Source organism: Mytilus californianus, unplaced genomic scaffold (assembly GCF_021869535.1).
Source record: "Mytilus californianus isolate M0D057914Y unplaced genomic scaffold, xbMytCali1.0.p SCAF_5, whole genome shotgun sequence".
Taxonomy (NCBI): Eukaryota; Metazoa; Mollusca; class Bivalvia; order Mytilida; family Mytilidae; genus Mytilus; species Mytilus californianus.
In genome coordinates this window covers 113,725,727-113,742,196 of record NW_026262701.1, presented here as the reverse complement: position 1 = coordinate 113,742,196, position 16,470 = coordinate 113,725,727, and the positions used below count along the sequence as shown (strand labels likewise).

Here is a 16,470-nt window from a genome sequence, read left to right as displayed (position 1 = left end):
GTGGTTCTGTATCTATAAAGTACGGATTCATCCCATTTTTCATATTCCTTCGTAACAGTACTGAAATAGTTAAATCACTCTGTTTTTGTAAGAAAGCTGATGAAGATTTGCCGTTGGACTCTGACGTTTATGAACATGTGATACTTCGAATTCAACTCACTCAAACATATTGCATTATTTTTACCGATTAAATATTTACAGAATGGCCAGCATAGATACGAATATTTTGTTTTAAGGAGATATAAATCATTTTTGGTAAAAAAAAAAACAATGATAAAAAAAACCTCTAAAACTGGCTTCATCAAGATGCTTGATTTATTTCTTGATTGGCAATATATATTGTTTTCGGATTATGTGTTTGTTAACAAATATTAGACCTTCCCGAATAGTTAGAACTTGAAGAAAAAGTTACAACAGAAACAGTTTAGACTGTCCCGTGATTTAACTAGAAATTGAAAATGATTTACGGTTAAGAACCAAACTTTACGACAAAAATTGTGAACTTTCCATTTCTATATGGCAACATTCTACCATCACATGCATATGAAGTATATAGCACACAGTTTATACTATATCCAGAGGTTGCATATCCTATCATATTTCCTAGGTAGATGGCTGCTGTTTACAAAGAAGCTATTAAACTTATGAGTTCAAAGAGGTGAAGTTGAAATCGTCAATTCATAAATTTTACGGGCGCCATTACGAGTTAGTTCAACGTTATGGAATATCTGTTTCATAGATGACGACGGATATGCTCCAATAAACTCAATCCCGTTCCCTTTTCCCGAATGTGACCTACCGATTTAAACTTATCACAAGGTTTGTACTTACATGAGCAACACGACGAATGCCTCATAAGAAGCAGGATCTGCTTACCCTTCCCGGAAAATGGGGGATCACCCCCTGTTTTTGGTGGGGTGGGTGTTGCTCTTTAGTTTTCTATGTTTTGTTTGGTGTACTGTAGTTTGTCTTTTGGTCTTTGTTTTTGCCAAGACATGGTTTCGAAGAAGGAGAAAAATGTACCACACAAAATGATCACCTACAAAAATACACATTGGATAACAGATGAAGAGCGTAAGCTCATAAACAAGAAAACAAAGCTGATATAAAAAGGAAGAAAGATCTATAATAATATAAAACATTGAAACAAAAGAATAACGTATAGGATATTGGAAATATTTTGAAAAAAATGATCTGTGATGTACCAATAAATAAATCTGGTCTATATGAAACATAAAAAATAAAAACAAAAAATCTCTTCATTTTTTACATAAGAAAATGCCTGTACCATGTCAGGAATATGTCTGTTGCTATCCATTTGGTTGATGTGTTTGAGCTTTTGATTTTGCCAATTTATTAGGGACTTGCCATTTTGAATTTTCCTCGGAGTTCGGCATTTTTGTTATTTTTACTTGTTTGAATTATAAGAAAAGTGATACCAATATATGAATCTGGTCTAAATGAAACATAAAAAAACAAAAAAAACAAAAAATCTCTTCATTTATACTACACAAGCTGATGTAACTCTGGTGTTACACCTTTGAAAAAAAGATGACAGGCGTTTTACAAACACAGAGGAAAAATCAAATATTTAACATGAAGTTTTAATCTGTATTTACTAATAAAACAGATTATATGATCCCAGACGAACGTAGAAACCCCTCAAATGCCAAACATAACAGTAAATGAAGCAGGTATTACCAAATAATTGTCAAACTTTAATCCACATAAAGCTTGTTGTCCTGATAACATCAATGGCTGAATCCTTAAAGAGCTAAAGGAACAAGTTTCATCAATCTTAATATTTAAAATGTCTCCTGAAAATGGAGAAATACCGACGGATCGGAAACATGTATATGCCCCAGCTTTCAAGAAAGGGGAATAATATAAACCCGTAAACTACAGGTCTATATCTCTAAAATGTATATTTTGTAAGTTCTTGGTATATATCATTACAAGTGGTAGGATGTCTCACCTAGAAAAATATCATATATTACACGTTCTTCGGCATGATTTAGAAAAAAAATCAAGGTCTTGTAAAACACAAATTATAGATTTTATTCAAAAGTTGTCACACAATAATAATAGTAACACTCAAACAGACTTTATCATAAAAGACTTTGCTACAGCTTTCGACATAGTTTCACATCATAGCCTCTTTCATAAGCTTCACTTCTATGGTATTCGCAATAACGCACTAAATTGGATTAAGGCATTTCTACATGTCAGAACACACACAGTCGTTATCAATGGCATTTCTTCTATTTCAGTAATTGCAACATCGGGTGTGGGTCAAGGTCAGGTGAACACTACCAGACAAACTTGTACACCTGAGCCCAAGCATCATATACAGTTAACCGTATTGCTTATAGTATCTAAGAAGCAGACTTAACCAGGGAAACTTTACATTGACAAATGAACCATGAAAATGATGAGGTCAAAGTCAGATGTACTCGGCCAGACAGACATGTACACCTTGTAATCAACACCAAATATAGTTGACATATTGAAGTATCTTAAAAGAATATCTAACTACTGAAATTAAATATTTACCAATGAACAATGGAAATAAGGTCAGGGACAAATGAAAGCTACCAGACAGACGTGTACACTTAACAATCATTATATACAGCAAATATAGTTCACTTATCTTTTATAGTATAAAAAACAGACCAAAAACACAAAAACTTAACATATTCTAATAAACCGTAAAAATGAAGTCAAGATCAGATAAAACCTTTCAGACTGACAATCACACCTTACAATCATTTTATACACAAAAAAGTATCTGAGAAACGGAGCTTATCATGTAACTTTAACCTTGATCACTGATCCATGAATTCAGGTCGAGGTCAGTTGAACCCTGTCTGACGGACATGAAAACGTTCCAAGGACCCCATATACCATATATAGTTATCATATTACTCATAACTATAGTGAAAGTTACATAGCGAACAAAAATTTCAAGCAGTCGCTGAACCATGTAAATTAGGCCAAGGGGAATGGACCTGTTATAGACGAAACTTCGTAACATGAAGCATTTGCATATACGGCCTTCTACCCTCTGAAATATAAAGCTTAATACAAATAGTTGACGCCGATTGTAATCACTATGTCTGGCATTCTGCGACAAATGTTTTATATGCCTCGCATGGATTCCAGTCTCCAACAAATTAAGGGAACGACCATTTAACTTCAAATGGGGGTGGGGTGGGAAGGGGGGTAGGGGTACGGTTTTTTCCTAAAAAAAATATTCTGATCACCAATTTGATGAAAAAATATTGTGGTCAAGCGTATGACAAAAAAAATATTCCGAATACAGATTTCCCCATACCTTAGTCTTAAATTTTGAAAAATAAATTCATTGATAGCGTCGAAAAAGTATGAAAAAAAATATTCGGGCTTTGCACGAAAACAAAATTTCTGAATCAGACAAAAAACAATACCCTTATCTTTTTGAAGTTAAATGGTTGCTTCCTTAACAAAGGACTGGCGAGAGTAATTCGATGTAGTTCTATGAAAACTTCACATGAACTATAGGAATGGACAAAACAACAAATAAATAAGCAAAGAAGCAAAGAGGTAAACAATAACAAATTAAAGAAAAAGGAAAAGAAAAGAAAAATAAAGGAAGGAAGGAAGAATTTAGACCAAAAAAAAAGAATTAAAATAGCAATACACAGTGTGTTTAATGTAACAGGATAATGGTCGTTGAAGAGTAAACTTCCTTCTAACGTATAAAACTGTTAATGATAGGAGACACGTTTAAGTAAGCTGGAGGTTAAAGGTCAGACATACAAGTAATTAAAACACAAGCTGCAGGAAAACAAAATTGGAACATATGAAAGACAAAGATAAATGATCGACCAAAAAGTGAGTATATATACCGATTATCAGGTTGTCCACATATTTATATTTTAAAATATCAGCTGCGAGTCACAATATGAAGCTTTTTGTCAAGTGAGCGCAGCGAACGAGTTCAAAAAGGATTCATTTTGTGTAGAGCAGCTGATATTTTACAATATAAATATGATGAGGATCTGATAATCGATTTATCGGATTGTATTTGTGTATTTTGCATGATAGAAACAAGTGTTTCACCAGCAAACCGGAAGATGACATGATAAGTCCGGGTCAAACTAAGCAACTTCGGTTCGTTTATTATGACGTCGTTGATCAGTCCGGGTTAAAGTGATTAAGGCCGGGTTAAAATATTTGACGTCACAAAGCCGTGATATGCAATTGTATGAAGAGTTGAGCAGGGTGACATAGGCGAAGGGAAGGGCGATAAATAGCAAATCCGCTGTCTTTATAAGGTACAACTGAGAGAATCACTGTCATAACCGATCTGGTAGAGGAAATTATAAATTTGACTGAATTTTAGTGGTAGACCAATATAATTAGTGATGCTTATCAATTTACATGAATCTTTAAATCGTTCTAATTATAGCAAAATAATAGTAAATTAAAAAGCTCTTCCTTAACTACACTTTAATGTCCTCTTGCAGCAATATGGATGCTACAAGTTTCAATATAAATTAAGTATTGAATATACACTACCAATGTCTGAAAATTCATATAAGGACATGTAGAAGATGATATTACAAGTCAATTTGCTATAGCTAAAATTCGTGTCTGTAAACCTAAACATATATTTATTGTGTTTTATGGATTATTAAAGTTTATTACTTTATAAAAAAAGAAGCTGCGGTATAATTGCCAATGATGCATCTTTCAAACAAAGACCAAATAACGTAGAATTTAACAACTGTAGGCCACCGTCCGGCCTTCAACAATGAGCACTCGTACCGCATAGTCAGCTATAAAAGGCCCGAAATAACTAATATTCACTACCGGTGATTATTCAAATACAATACAGTTGTCTCTAAGAAGAACCAAAATACTGAAGCTACAGTCAAGAACAATGGTAATCGGGAGACAAAGATAAACGTTGCGACAAGAAAAAAGAAACGATGGAAATGGAGTTCATATTGAAAACTTAACACATCAACGATTCTAAAGTAAGCAAGCTCACGTTCTCCTCGTCCAACATACATGATGATTTTAAAAATTAATATTGTCTTATGTCAATCTTTCTTTAGTAAGTGTGACCTTGCTATTATACCAAGTGACTTGAAAATAATAGGAACCTTCTTAACGACCGCAAATTCCATATCGTAATCTCATCAAATGTGATAATATATCCCAGTAAAGTTGCTTTTTCGTATGTAGTACTTCATTTACACCGGGAAACCTCTTTTAACACAAATTCTATTTTTTAGTGAGATGACTCAGACCTGAAACATGGTGACCACAAAATCAATAGGGATCTACTTCCCACTATATTGAATCATATATCTCAGTAAGGTTGCAAACCTTTATGTAGTATTTATTTGGCATCCGGATATCATTTTTCATTACAAACTACGGTCTAGCCTTAGTATTTATGACATTTATCTTTCAAATCCTGATATCATTACCTATAATAACTATATACATCCAAGTAAGTTTGTAACCCCATATGTAGAATTTGTCTAAATTGAGCAAGCATCTGTAAACTACATTTTTTGCACAAGTCCTCGTCTATTTTTATTAATTTTGGCCTTGATCTGTGAGGTGATGACCTAAAAATTAATAGTAATCTTCCTCTCAATATGTGACTCGTCACGACACTTTCATGCTTACTTCAGGGATAACTTCATTGTCAGAAAAACGCTATTAACTATTTTATATCCCCTTTCATTTTACATATTAAGACTTGTTACCAAAACTTGCCGTCAGCTATGGACGCCCTGGACAAGAAAGTAAAGAACAATCATTAATTTAATGACCATGCGAAAAGGACAAAACGTTAATAATTTACAATGTAAGTGGATCTCAACATGTCTTCAAATATTTTACAAGAACATAAGAAATACCACAATGTTATGTTTTCAATCGCATTCGGGCATAACTTTAAAAATATTATTCTTGAAGAAATTTACGTGTTTTAGCGAAGTTTTAACAGCCCAACAAAGGGCTGTTCCTATCACTTATCATTTTCAACGCTTTTTACTAAATAAATGTGCAAGGAAATTTAAAATATGTTAGTTATCATAATAATGCACGTGTCTTTAAGAGGACCAATCTTATCATTTAATAATGAAGATATTTTTGTGTATGGTAGGGCCAGTCAATTTTTTTTTGTCTATGGTAGGGTCAGTCAATTGATATATAGAACGATTGATATGAATATATCCGATGTACGATACAAATTCCAGTTCCTCAAAGTATCCATAAACGAACAGAATTAATATTAGTGTAAATTCAAAATGTGGAAAAATCAAACCAACAGAACGAGGGAAAACAGCTTTCATATTCCTGACTTGGTATAGGTATTTTCGTAAGAAAATGGTGGGTAAAAGCTTGTGTTATAGTTTACCAAACCTTCCATGTGTCTGACAGTTGTTTAGAGTTGCGTTATATGGACAGTAATGGTTAGCAACCCAACTGCAAAGCATAACACAGATAAATAGTTCATTTATATGTTTCAGATGCCAAAATTGTGGATTTCATACGTGAATAGTAAACAGTACCAATTTTGATACCCGCTGGAAAACATGTGGAAGAAACTTCGTATACTTTCAATAGCGCTATTTAAGACTGTACCTATACTTTTACTCATCTGCATTCTTGCAAACATCTCTTCCAATTCTAGTCAACAATCAAAACTTGTAACATCAGTTAACAAGAAGTCTTATGCAAGAGTGCATACTGATAAAAGTACTGTTAACTCAATTGTTTCTCATACGGTGTCACAAAAAAATACGAATTCAGTTTTAGTTACAAACAATACTTTAAAAGTTCTAGTTAAAAACAATACCATAAAATTTTTAGTTAAAAACAAAACTACAAAAGTTCAAGTTAAAAACAAAACTACAAAAGTTCAAGTTAAAAACAAAACTACAAAAGTTCAAGTTAAAAACAATACTTTAAAAGCTCTGGTTAAAAACAATACTACAAAAGTTTTAGTTAAAAACAAAACTACAAAAGTTCAAGTTAAAAACAATACTTTAAATGTTCTAGTTAAAAACAATACTACAAAACTTTTTGTTAAAAACAAAACTACAAATGTTCAAGTTAAAAACATTACTTTAAAAGCTCTGGTTAAAAACAATACTACAAAAGTTTTAGTTAAAAACAAAACTACAAAAGTTCAAGTGAGAAACAATACTACAAAGAGTACTCAAATTTACGATTATTCATTTCCATACCTTCATGTTCCAGTTCAAGTGTGTAAATCAAATGGTGCTAAGTCTGATCCTTTCTTGCTAATTGTGGTAAAATCTGATGTTAACCATATCGCCCATCGAATAGCTATACGAAATACTTGGGGAGCTTCCTCAAACCCAGGAATAAAACTGGTTTTCCTCCTTGGATATTCACCGTTGCTGAAATCATTTATACAAATGGAAAGTGACACATATAAAGACATTATTCAACAGAATTTTCTGGACGACTATCAGAATAATACATTAAAAACGATAATGGGTTTCACATGGGTTGCTTCCCATTGCAGTGATGCAAACTATATCTTCTTTGTAGATGACGACTACATTGTGAATACCAAATACATTTGGAATCATTTGCATAGTTTGTATATTGCCAGAAAGCGCAGTGTGTTCTTGGGATATGTCTGGAAAGATGCCAAACCTCAAAGGAATGCTAAATCTAAATGGTTTATTCCAAAAGATGATTTTAAGGATGATATTTGGCCACCATACGCCAGTGGTGGTTCGTTAGTATTGACCATTGATATTATTAATAAACTATTGACTCAGTTCAAATTCATGAAGCCAATATTTATAGATGACGTATACCTAGGTATTGTGTGTAAAGAGTTACAGATTTCTCCAATTCATGAATCAAGATTTAGTACACAATATCGACCAGATAGAATGAAACATTTATTTTCATCACATGGATTCAGATCTCCAATGAAATTAGTTGAAGACTGGAACAAGTTCAAAATCAAATATGATATGGTACTGTAGTGTCAACTATCTGTTTAGATGCCGACTTTAATAAATTGTAATGTAAAATCTTTGCACATGATATAAATGTTTTTACCCTATATATTCTTAATGATAAATTTAGGGTCTTTGCATCGTAAATGAACACATTTATTCTAAAACCAGTTGTTGGCATGATACGGCTTATCTTCTTCTCATATATTTTATGATGGTATGATACTAAACCACTCACGGGAGGGATTGTGGTTGATTTGCATATGATGAAGACATAATCTTTCAATCAGTTTAAATGAGGTCTGGAGCTGGCATGTCAGTAACTGCTAGTAGTCCTTTGTTAATTTATGTACCATTGTCATTTTGCTTAGTTTCTTTTGTTACCTATTCTGACATCGGACTCAGACTTCTTTTAAACTGAGTTTTACTGTGCGTATTGCTGTGTGTTTCTTTATTCTACATTGGTTAGAGGTATAGGGGAGGGTTGAGATCTCACAAAACATGTTTAACCCCGCCGCATTTTTGCGCCTGTCCCAAGTCAGAAGCCTCTGACCTTTGTTAGTCTTGTATTTTTTTAAAAATTTTAATGGATTTATATGTTTTGGAGTTTAGTATGACGTCCATTTTCACTGTACTAGTACACATTTTTATTTAGGGGCCAGCTGAGGCCCACCTCCGGGTGCGGGATTTTCTCGCTGTGTTTAAGACCCATTGGTGGACTTCGACAGTTATCTGCTCTTTGATCGGGTTGTTGTCTCTTTGACATATTTCCCATTTCCATTCTCAATTTTAATATCAAAAACAAATATGTTATTATCCTTTTTATCTGCAATTTTGTCTTAACAATATGTTTTGGTGAAGAATATGAAATAAAATGAAATAGTTAGTAACATGCAAAATGTTTAGATAGCTGTTCGGTTGTATGAATGAAGTCGAGTGCCTTTTATTGATAAATTTACGCGGATGAACATGAACGTTTGACGTTCCTGCACTGTTACTTGACATCATTGTCTAATATTGTCTAGAATCAGGGCCTGTCCCTGATATAGAAAAATCTAAAGCAGTGTGTTGAAGGGGAAATTGGTCAAATTGCCGATAATTTATTTGATCTAGTACTTGGTGTTTAAATCGCTTTTCCTTTGCATAATATACAAAGTCCTTTTCTAATTGCAATTTCTGTTTTCTTCATACTGAATATCCAAAGAAAAATACATGCAAATTGCAAAGACCAATCACAATATAAGTCAATATTAGCACTGAACATGCTATAAAGTCTGTATGCCTTTATTTTATCTTTTAAAACTTCATATTTTATTACCTGGATGCCTTATATATATATATATATATATATAACCTATGTTGCGTTTAAAATTTTAGAATTGTACAAGCGTCTAAACTATGATGTTCGGTTTAACTGTTTTATTGTATAAATTTCAAGATTGTTATAGTTTAATCAAAGTAGATTGATATGATTCATTTGACATCCATGGATCATAATCATACTGATGAAGGATATCTGTTATCCGAAATATTTATAAATAATTACATTTATAGTTTTCTTTTTTTGTTATTGGTGTTGTTTTGTACACTTTTCAGGCGTTTATATAATTTATTTATTGAGTACATGTATCGTTACTTCTGTTCTTAAACCCTGCTGACTGCAATTTGCGATTGCCAAATAAACGGATCACAAGGTGTAATAAGTCGATCTTAACTATAAATTTAATACCAAACAGAAAACAATAAACTTGCGGCAAAGATGCTATACCACAAACAAAGGTGCAAAAGTTTTTTCTACACCATATCCGGATTTCGACAATTAATGTCTCTTCAGTGATGTTAGGGATCGAAACGGTATTTGGAAGGCCATATAATTTACCTGAATTTAGGATAGACTCTTGAATATTAGAGAGTCGAAATAGGATGAACGGATCATATAAACCCGTAGGAAAATATAATACAAGCCCAAACGAAAAAATATAAACAAGTCTTAATTGAAAACAACGTTCAAACCTATGATTGCGTTGGATAAAAACCGCAATTTTTATACGTGTGCATGCAAAACAAATTTCTTGTTAGAGGGGTCTAAATACAGCACAAACAACATTTTCCAAAAGACCAAAAAAGTGAAAAAGTATATTTTAACAAAACGCATTGACTAGCAGGTCGAACAACAAATGTTCTTAAACCCTGCTGACTGCCAATATATATATATTGCCCCTTCAGTGTTCCTTAAACTATCTTTGTTCTTGTCATAAGACGGCTTATCAAATTTGTCGCAATTTAGGATAAATCATAGGAATTGTCCTACAATGTAAGATTAAAACACCAATTTAGGTGTCTTAAGATGTTCTTAACTTAACGGTATATTTACTGATGCTTAAATTGTATCTCAAACCCTCTGGTTAACACTGTTAATGCAACATTGGAAAGTAAATATTTTTTCTTGTCTTCTTCATCAAGGAGAGTATGTTGTTCTGTATCTGTAATGTAAGGATTCATCCTATTTTTTTATATTCCTTAGTGCCAGTACTGAAATAGTTTAACAACTCTGTATTTGTACGAAAGATGCTGGAGATTTGCCGTTGGACTCTGAAATTTATGAAAATGTGACACTTTGAAGTCAACTCAATCAAACATAATTCATTATCTTTACCGATTAAATATTTACAGAATGGCCAGCATAGATACAAGTTTCTAGTTTAAGGGAGAGACAAATCATTTTTGGTAAAAAACACTATGATTTTAAAAAAATCTATGGAACTTGCTTCATCAAGATGCTTGATTAATTCTTGATTGACAATATATTTATTTTCTTTCGGAATAAGTGTTTTTCAACAAATATTAGGCATTCCCGAATAGTACGAACTTGAAAAAAAAATGATACAACAGACACAATTAAGACTGCCCCTTGATTTAACTAGAAATTGAAAATGATTTACGGTTTAGAGCCACACTTTACGACAAACAGATGATTTTATTTCCAAATTGTAAACTTTCCATTTCTATATGGCAACATTCAAGCAGCACATGCATAGTTCTCAGTTGATACGATACTCAGAGGATGCATATCCTATCATAATTTTCTAGGTAGATGGTTGCTGCTTACAAAAAAGCTATTAAATCAAGAGTTTCAAGTGGTGAAGTTGAATCATCTCTTCGTAAATGGTATGGGCGCCATTACAAATCAGTTGACTGTTATGGAATATCTGTTTCACAGATGACGACGGATATGTTCCAATAACCTCAATCCCATTCCGTTTTCCTCGAATGTTTCCTACAGAATTAGACTTATCATCGGTTTTGTACTTACATGAGCAACACGTCGAATGCCACATAAGAAGCATGACCTACTTACCCTTCCGGAAAATCTGAGATGACTCCCAGTGTTTGGTGAGGTGCGTGTTTCTCAGTCTTTAGTTTAGTTGTCTATGTTTTGTTTGATGTATTGTTGTTTGTCTTTTGGTCTTTTTTGACATGGCGTTGTCAGTCTATTTTCGAAGAAGATAGACCTATTAAAATCTATTAGGAAAAATGTACCACACAAAGTTATCACTAACAAAAATAGACAACCTTGGGTAACAGTTGAAGAGTGTAAGCTCATAAACAAGAATACAAAGCTGATATAAAAAGGAAGAAAGATCAATAATAATAATATATACGTTACGCACGCTGTTCCTACAACCCATAGGATTTAAAAAAGAATCTTCGACATTTCCTCCGCAAAACAAAACAAAAATGTTAGCAAACACTAACCACTATAAAAACAAATTCAGTATAATTATGTTTTCAATAATGTTCGTATAGCTCTTGGTCATATGCTTAGTAATATCTAGTATATTTGAATTTATTAGTCTCTTATCTTCCTGAAACTTGGAAAGAACAACGATATGTGTCGGTTCTTTTTGACAATTAAGTCATTTTTTTGTCAAATTTTATTTGACTCGGCGGCTGCATATTAAGCTGGAATAAGAAAAATGTCCAACGACGTTTTTCGTTGACTCAACGACTGAAAGTGTATTTTATAAGTAGATATAGCAGAAAATGTCTAAAAATGGTAAGATAATAATAACATCTACCAATAGTACAAATATTTGCCTCATTGTTCAAGCGGTAGTCATTTTGTCCAAGTTGATATTTCATTTGTCAAAGCAATTAATGTGGGTTTTTAACTGATATTTCAATAAGTTATTTATAATGTATAAAAACAAAAGTTAGATACACGAAGAGTACACAATGCCTAGATTTGTTTTTTTATTAACTTCATGCTTGGGTCTGAAAGGAATTAAATGCTACGAAACATTACAAAACGGTAGCCATTTTGTCCAAACGAGTGAAAACGTCGAAAAATCCGAAAAACGCTTATTTCCGACGTTGCATGTGCTAAATTTGTTTCAATTAAATGTTCCTGATAATAAAAACAAATCGTGTGGTGAAATTTCGAAAAAGATATTTAAGGCTGTAGAAAAAAGAATAGTGCATATTGACAAACTCGGAACATAGATTCGACACAGATTAAATTTTGATGTTTTATAACCATTTTTAGCTTTTAGTGATTTATTGTTGCTAGAGGCAAATGTTTGATTCAGAATGATATTAATGATATGTACAACTTTTGCAAAGACAATTTGGGGACACCAAGACAGTCCTCTATATGTTAAAGGTGAATTTTTCGTTATGTTGCGGAAGTACCCTGAAATATATATAGATCATTTAAAGTCGCCCCTTCAGTAAGGTACATTCACCAAATTAAAAGTACAAGTACTCGAAAAGTTTTAGTTCGCGACTTGTCCTGCTACTCATGTTATAACTGTCGTACTGAAACTAGTTCATGTACTAGCGAAGCCGGACCTTTTCGTCAAAATAAACTTGTGCATGAAACGGAGGTAACTGAAAGACTAATTGCAAACATCGACGAAAACAGTTTCATTGAAATAATACAACCCGGGATTGTATTACCCGTTTTTACGGACGATCCAAGAGAAGAATTCTAAAATTTAAAAAGTACATCAGACGTTAGAAAACTTAAGCAAGAAACTATAGATGACTGGGGAAATAATTTTGAAGCTGGGGTTCAAATAATAGAAGGGCTGTATTTCGACAAATTGTGTGTCAAGGAAAGTACAATTCATTTCAAATTAATCAAGGGTAAAAAAAATAATTTACTTGCAGAGTGTCGGATATATTTGTATTGGGGTTGAATCAAGATATGGAAAATTTACAATGACATATGATATGCACCATAAAATTTTAGCAGCCTGTCATTTAAGTTTTGTGCTTCTAAAATTATGTTTTAATTTATCTATGGAAAACTGTATATTTAATAATTCCGTCCCATTTTGCATTCCTATATTATTTACGACAATACTATAAGTTATCTACGTTCATATCCGTAGATATGGATATTTTAACACCCTGAAGTATCCAAGTACACCCTGAGGCAAAGCCGAAGGGTGTACAGGGTACTGAAGGGTGTTAAAATATCCATATCTACGGATATGAACGTAGATAACGAATTTATTCCCGGTCTTAGTCCAAATCTGTCGATTTTTAGAGAAATTCGACCATAAAGTGTAATTAGCAACGTTTTTTTCATTTTCTAAAAATCTTTTATTGAAATTTGGGAATTTGACATATCTTTCACGGGGTGTAGGGTACTACCTTTGGTAGAACCCTACAGGTAGTCATATATAAGACGTTTTTAATACGGAGACAGAGAAACTAGAGTGGGTCGAATTTGGCGCTCAATGTTGTGAGAATTACATCATAGACGGTGTGACGTCAACGTGGGTCATTTGCATAGCTAGGTCAGTAGTCCCATTCATAGACAATGTGGCAGCCAAGTGATGCATTTACTAAAATGGGTGCAAATGATCAACAAAATAAGATAACATCGTTAGTGGATTAAATATTTAATTACAGACATCATGAATAATCTACAGAATTCTATATGTCACAAAGAGCAACCATGGAACTAAGGAAAACGCGCGTGACGTCCTCCGGGGTAATGGATAGCAACGTCCGGGTATATGGGTTAGCAACACCCAAGGGCTATGGGTTTTGTAACGACGTGCGTTATCCAATCAAAATCCTAGAAATATACTAAGCCGGGGATAAAGCATTTTAAGGGGAATTAAGGGTAAACATTGTTAACCGATTTCTACAACTTGAGGTAATTCATGGTAAAAATACATCACAAAAATAACAGAGACAGAATCAACCCATAACATATAAAAAAACGAATGAAACTAACAAATTTAATTAATCGACGTCAAAATTTCCGAAAACACTCTTTGACGTCCCATTTTTGGTGTAACGTCGTGTTGTAGGGACATCGTGCACAACGTTATAGTAAAAAAAATAACGTTTAGGATATTGGAAATATTTTGAAAAAATGATCTGTGATACCAATATCATAATCTGGTCTATATGAAACATAAAAAAACAAAAAAACAAAAATCTCTTCATTTATAGTACACAATCTGATAACTCTGGTGTTGCACCTTTCAAAAAGATGACAAGCAATTTACAAACACAGAGGAAAAACAAATATTTAACATGAAGTTTTATTCTGTATTTACTAATAAAACAGATGATATGATCTCAGACATACGTAGAAACCCCTTAAATGCCAAACATAACAGTTAATGAAGCAGGTATTACAAAATAATTGTCAATATTTAATCCACATAAAGCTTGTGGTCCTGATAATATCAATGGCCGAGTCCTTAAAGAACAAAGGAACAAGTTTCACCAATCCTTACATTAATATTTAAAATGTCTCTTGAAACTGGAGAAGGTCGAAGGATCGGAAACATGTAAATGTAGCCCCAGCTTTCAAGAAGTAGTAGAGACGAGACCGTCAATACTGTGTTAACGGTTTGTAAGTTTAAGGGAAACCACTTATATATGTCGATGATATTTGGTATAGAATTGAACAAGCATTCATTTTACACATCTCATATCCATGGGGAATGTTTGGCCCTGCCTCTAAAGCCATAGTCTATTGACTTTGAAACGTTTGATTGTTTAAATGTTATTGTTTGTAATAGGGTCAGGTTAAGTGGAACCATTTTTGGTTCAAAGTATTGCAGTGTTAATATAAACATTTGCATTATACTAACAAAATAACATAGCTTATCTCTGTGTCAACGTTTTATTTGTTAAACTATTTTGCTTTCATATTTAGCACTGGGAAATCATTTGTTTTAAATGGATGGCTGGTATAGTCCAGACAATCTATGCATAAAAGGCGTAAACATGAACATTATTAAAACTGGTACAGAAACTTCTTGAGTATTCATGTGGCCATGATGTCCTCAAATGTATATACTAAAATTGTACGAAGCTAATAGTTATAGTTTGGATTAGATTGGATTTTTTTTCAAATCTATGAAAACTTAGAAATTGTAGTATGAATGTTATTAATGAAGCATTACATGAAGACATATGAAATGAAAATAGTACATTGAGGCAAAAACTAAGATTTTATCATTAAATCTAAGATACTAGAAAACCCGGTAAAATTTTTCATATGTAACATTTAAAATGTAACTTCAAACTTAACACACATGATTGTTTTTCGGAAAATGACTAAGTTTCATAACAAGAAATAATTATCTTAAGTAAAACACTTAGATTTTTATCATGAAATCTCAGAAAACAGGAGAGCGAAAATTTGTCAAATGTAATGCAAATAAAGATTTTGTTTTTTGTTCATATACCGAATAAGTTGAGACATTTTTAAGTACCAGCCAATATAAAAATCATGCAAAATGATTCATGGGTAGAAATACTTCGAATAAAAGTTTTTGATATTTAATTAGGAGAAGAGAGGAAGCGGGAGATAAATCGAAAATTATTACCCTATAGAATATATTGTATATCAGTCATGTAAAGAAGTAAACGGAAACATTACTCATTTCCTTACAGCTACATTCATATTGCAACTGTTTGACATACATAAACTGTAATTATGTAGCCTTTCATGAAGTGTATCACTAAATTTGGTTTTCGCATGATTATTATATAGACCACTACTTAAGTTCTCTAGTTAGATGATAAAAAATATTTATGATATACATCATTTTAAGTTAATCAAAAGCTTCCCATTTCTTAAAAATCATCCAAAAAGTAAATAAAATGTATGTAATGATTCTGTCGAAACTAAAAATTACCGGAAACTGAACAGAGATATGAATATGTTCGTTAGTTAACGGATGCTTTGTGAATAAGCTCCCAAAAGTTTCATCTTTTCTCGTGAACCATTTGTTGAAGTGTCCGGTCAGTTCCATATTTCACGACTTCGATCAAAACACCCAATTCAAAGTCACTTTAAAATGAAAGTATGAATATACAATAAGGTGATGTGGTACGATTGCCAATGAGATAGCTATTCATAAAGATCAAATGACGTCGATTTAAGCCAATATTTGCCACCATACGGCCTGCAACAATAAGTTAC

The 16,470-nt window shown here is 32.7% G+C and overlaps 1 protein-coding gene across 1 annotated transcript; it reads left to right on the top strand.

Annotated features, from left to right (window-relative positions):
- Positions 1 to 3,782: 3,782 nt before the first annotated feature.
- On the top strand, positions 3,783 to 9,630 carry LOC127700685 (beta-1,3-galactosyltransferase 2-like). Its single transcript, XM_052204283.1, has 2 exons — positions 3,783 to 3,873; positions 6,534 to 9,630. The coding sequence occupies exon 2, from the start codon at positions 6,600 to 6,602 to the stop codon at positions 8,031 to 8,033; it is 1,434 nt and encodes a 477-aa protein (XP_052060243.1). The 5' UTR covers positions 3,783 to 3,873; positions 6,534 to 6,599; the 3' UTR covers positions 8,034 to 9,630.
- Positions 9,631 to 16,470: the final 6,840 nt, after the last annotated feature.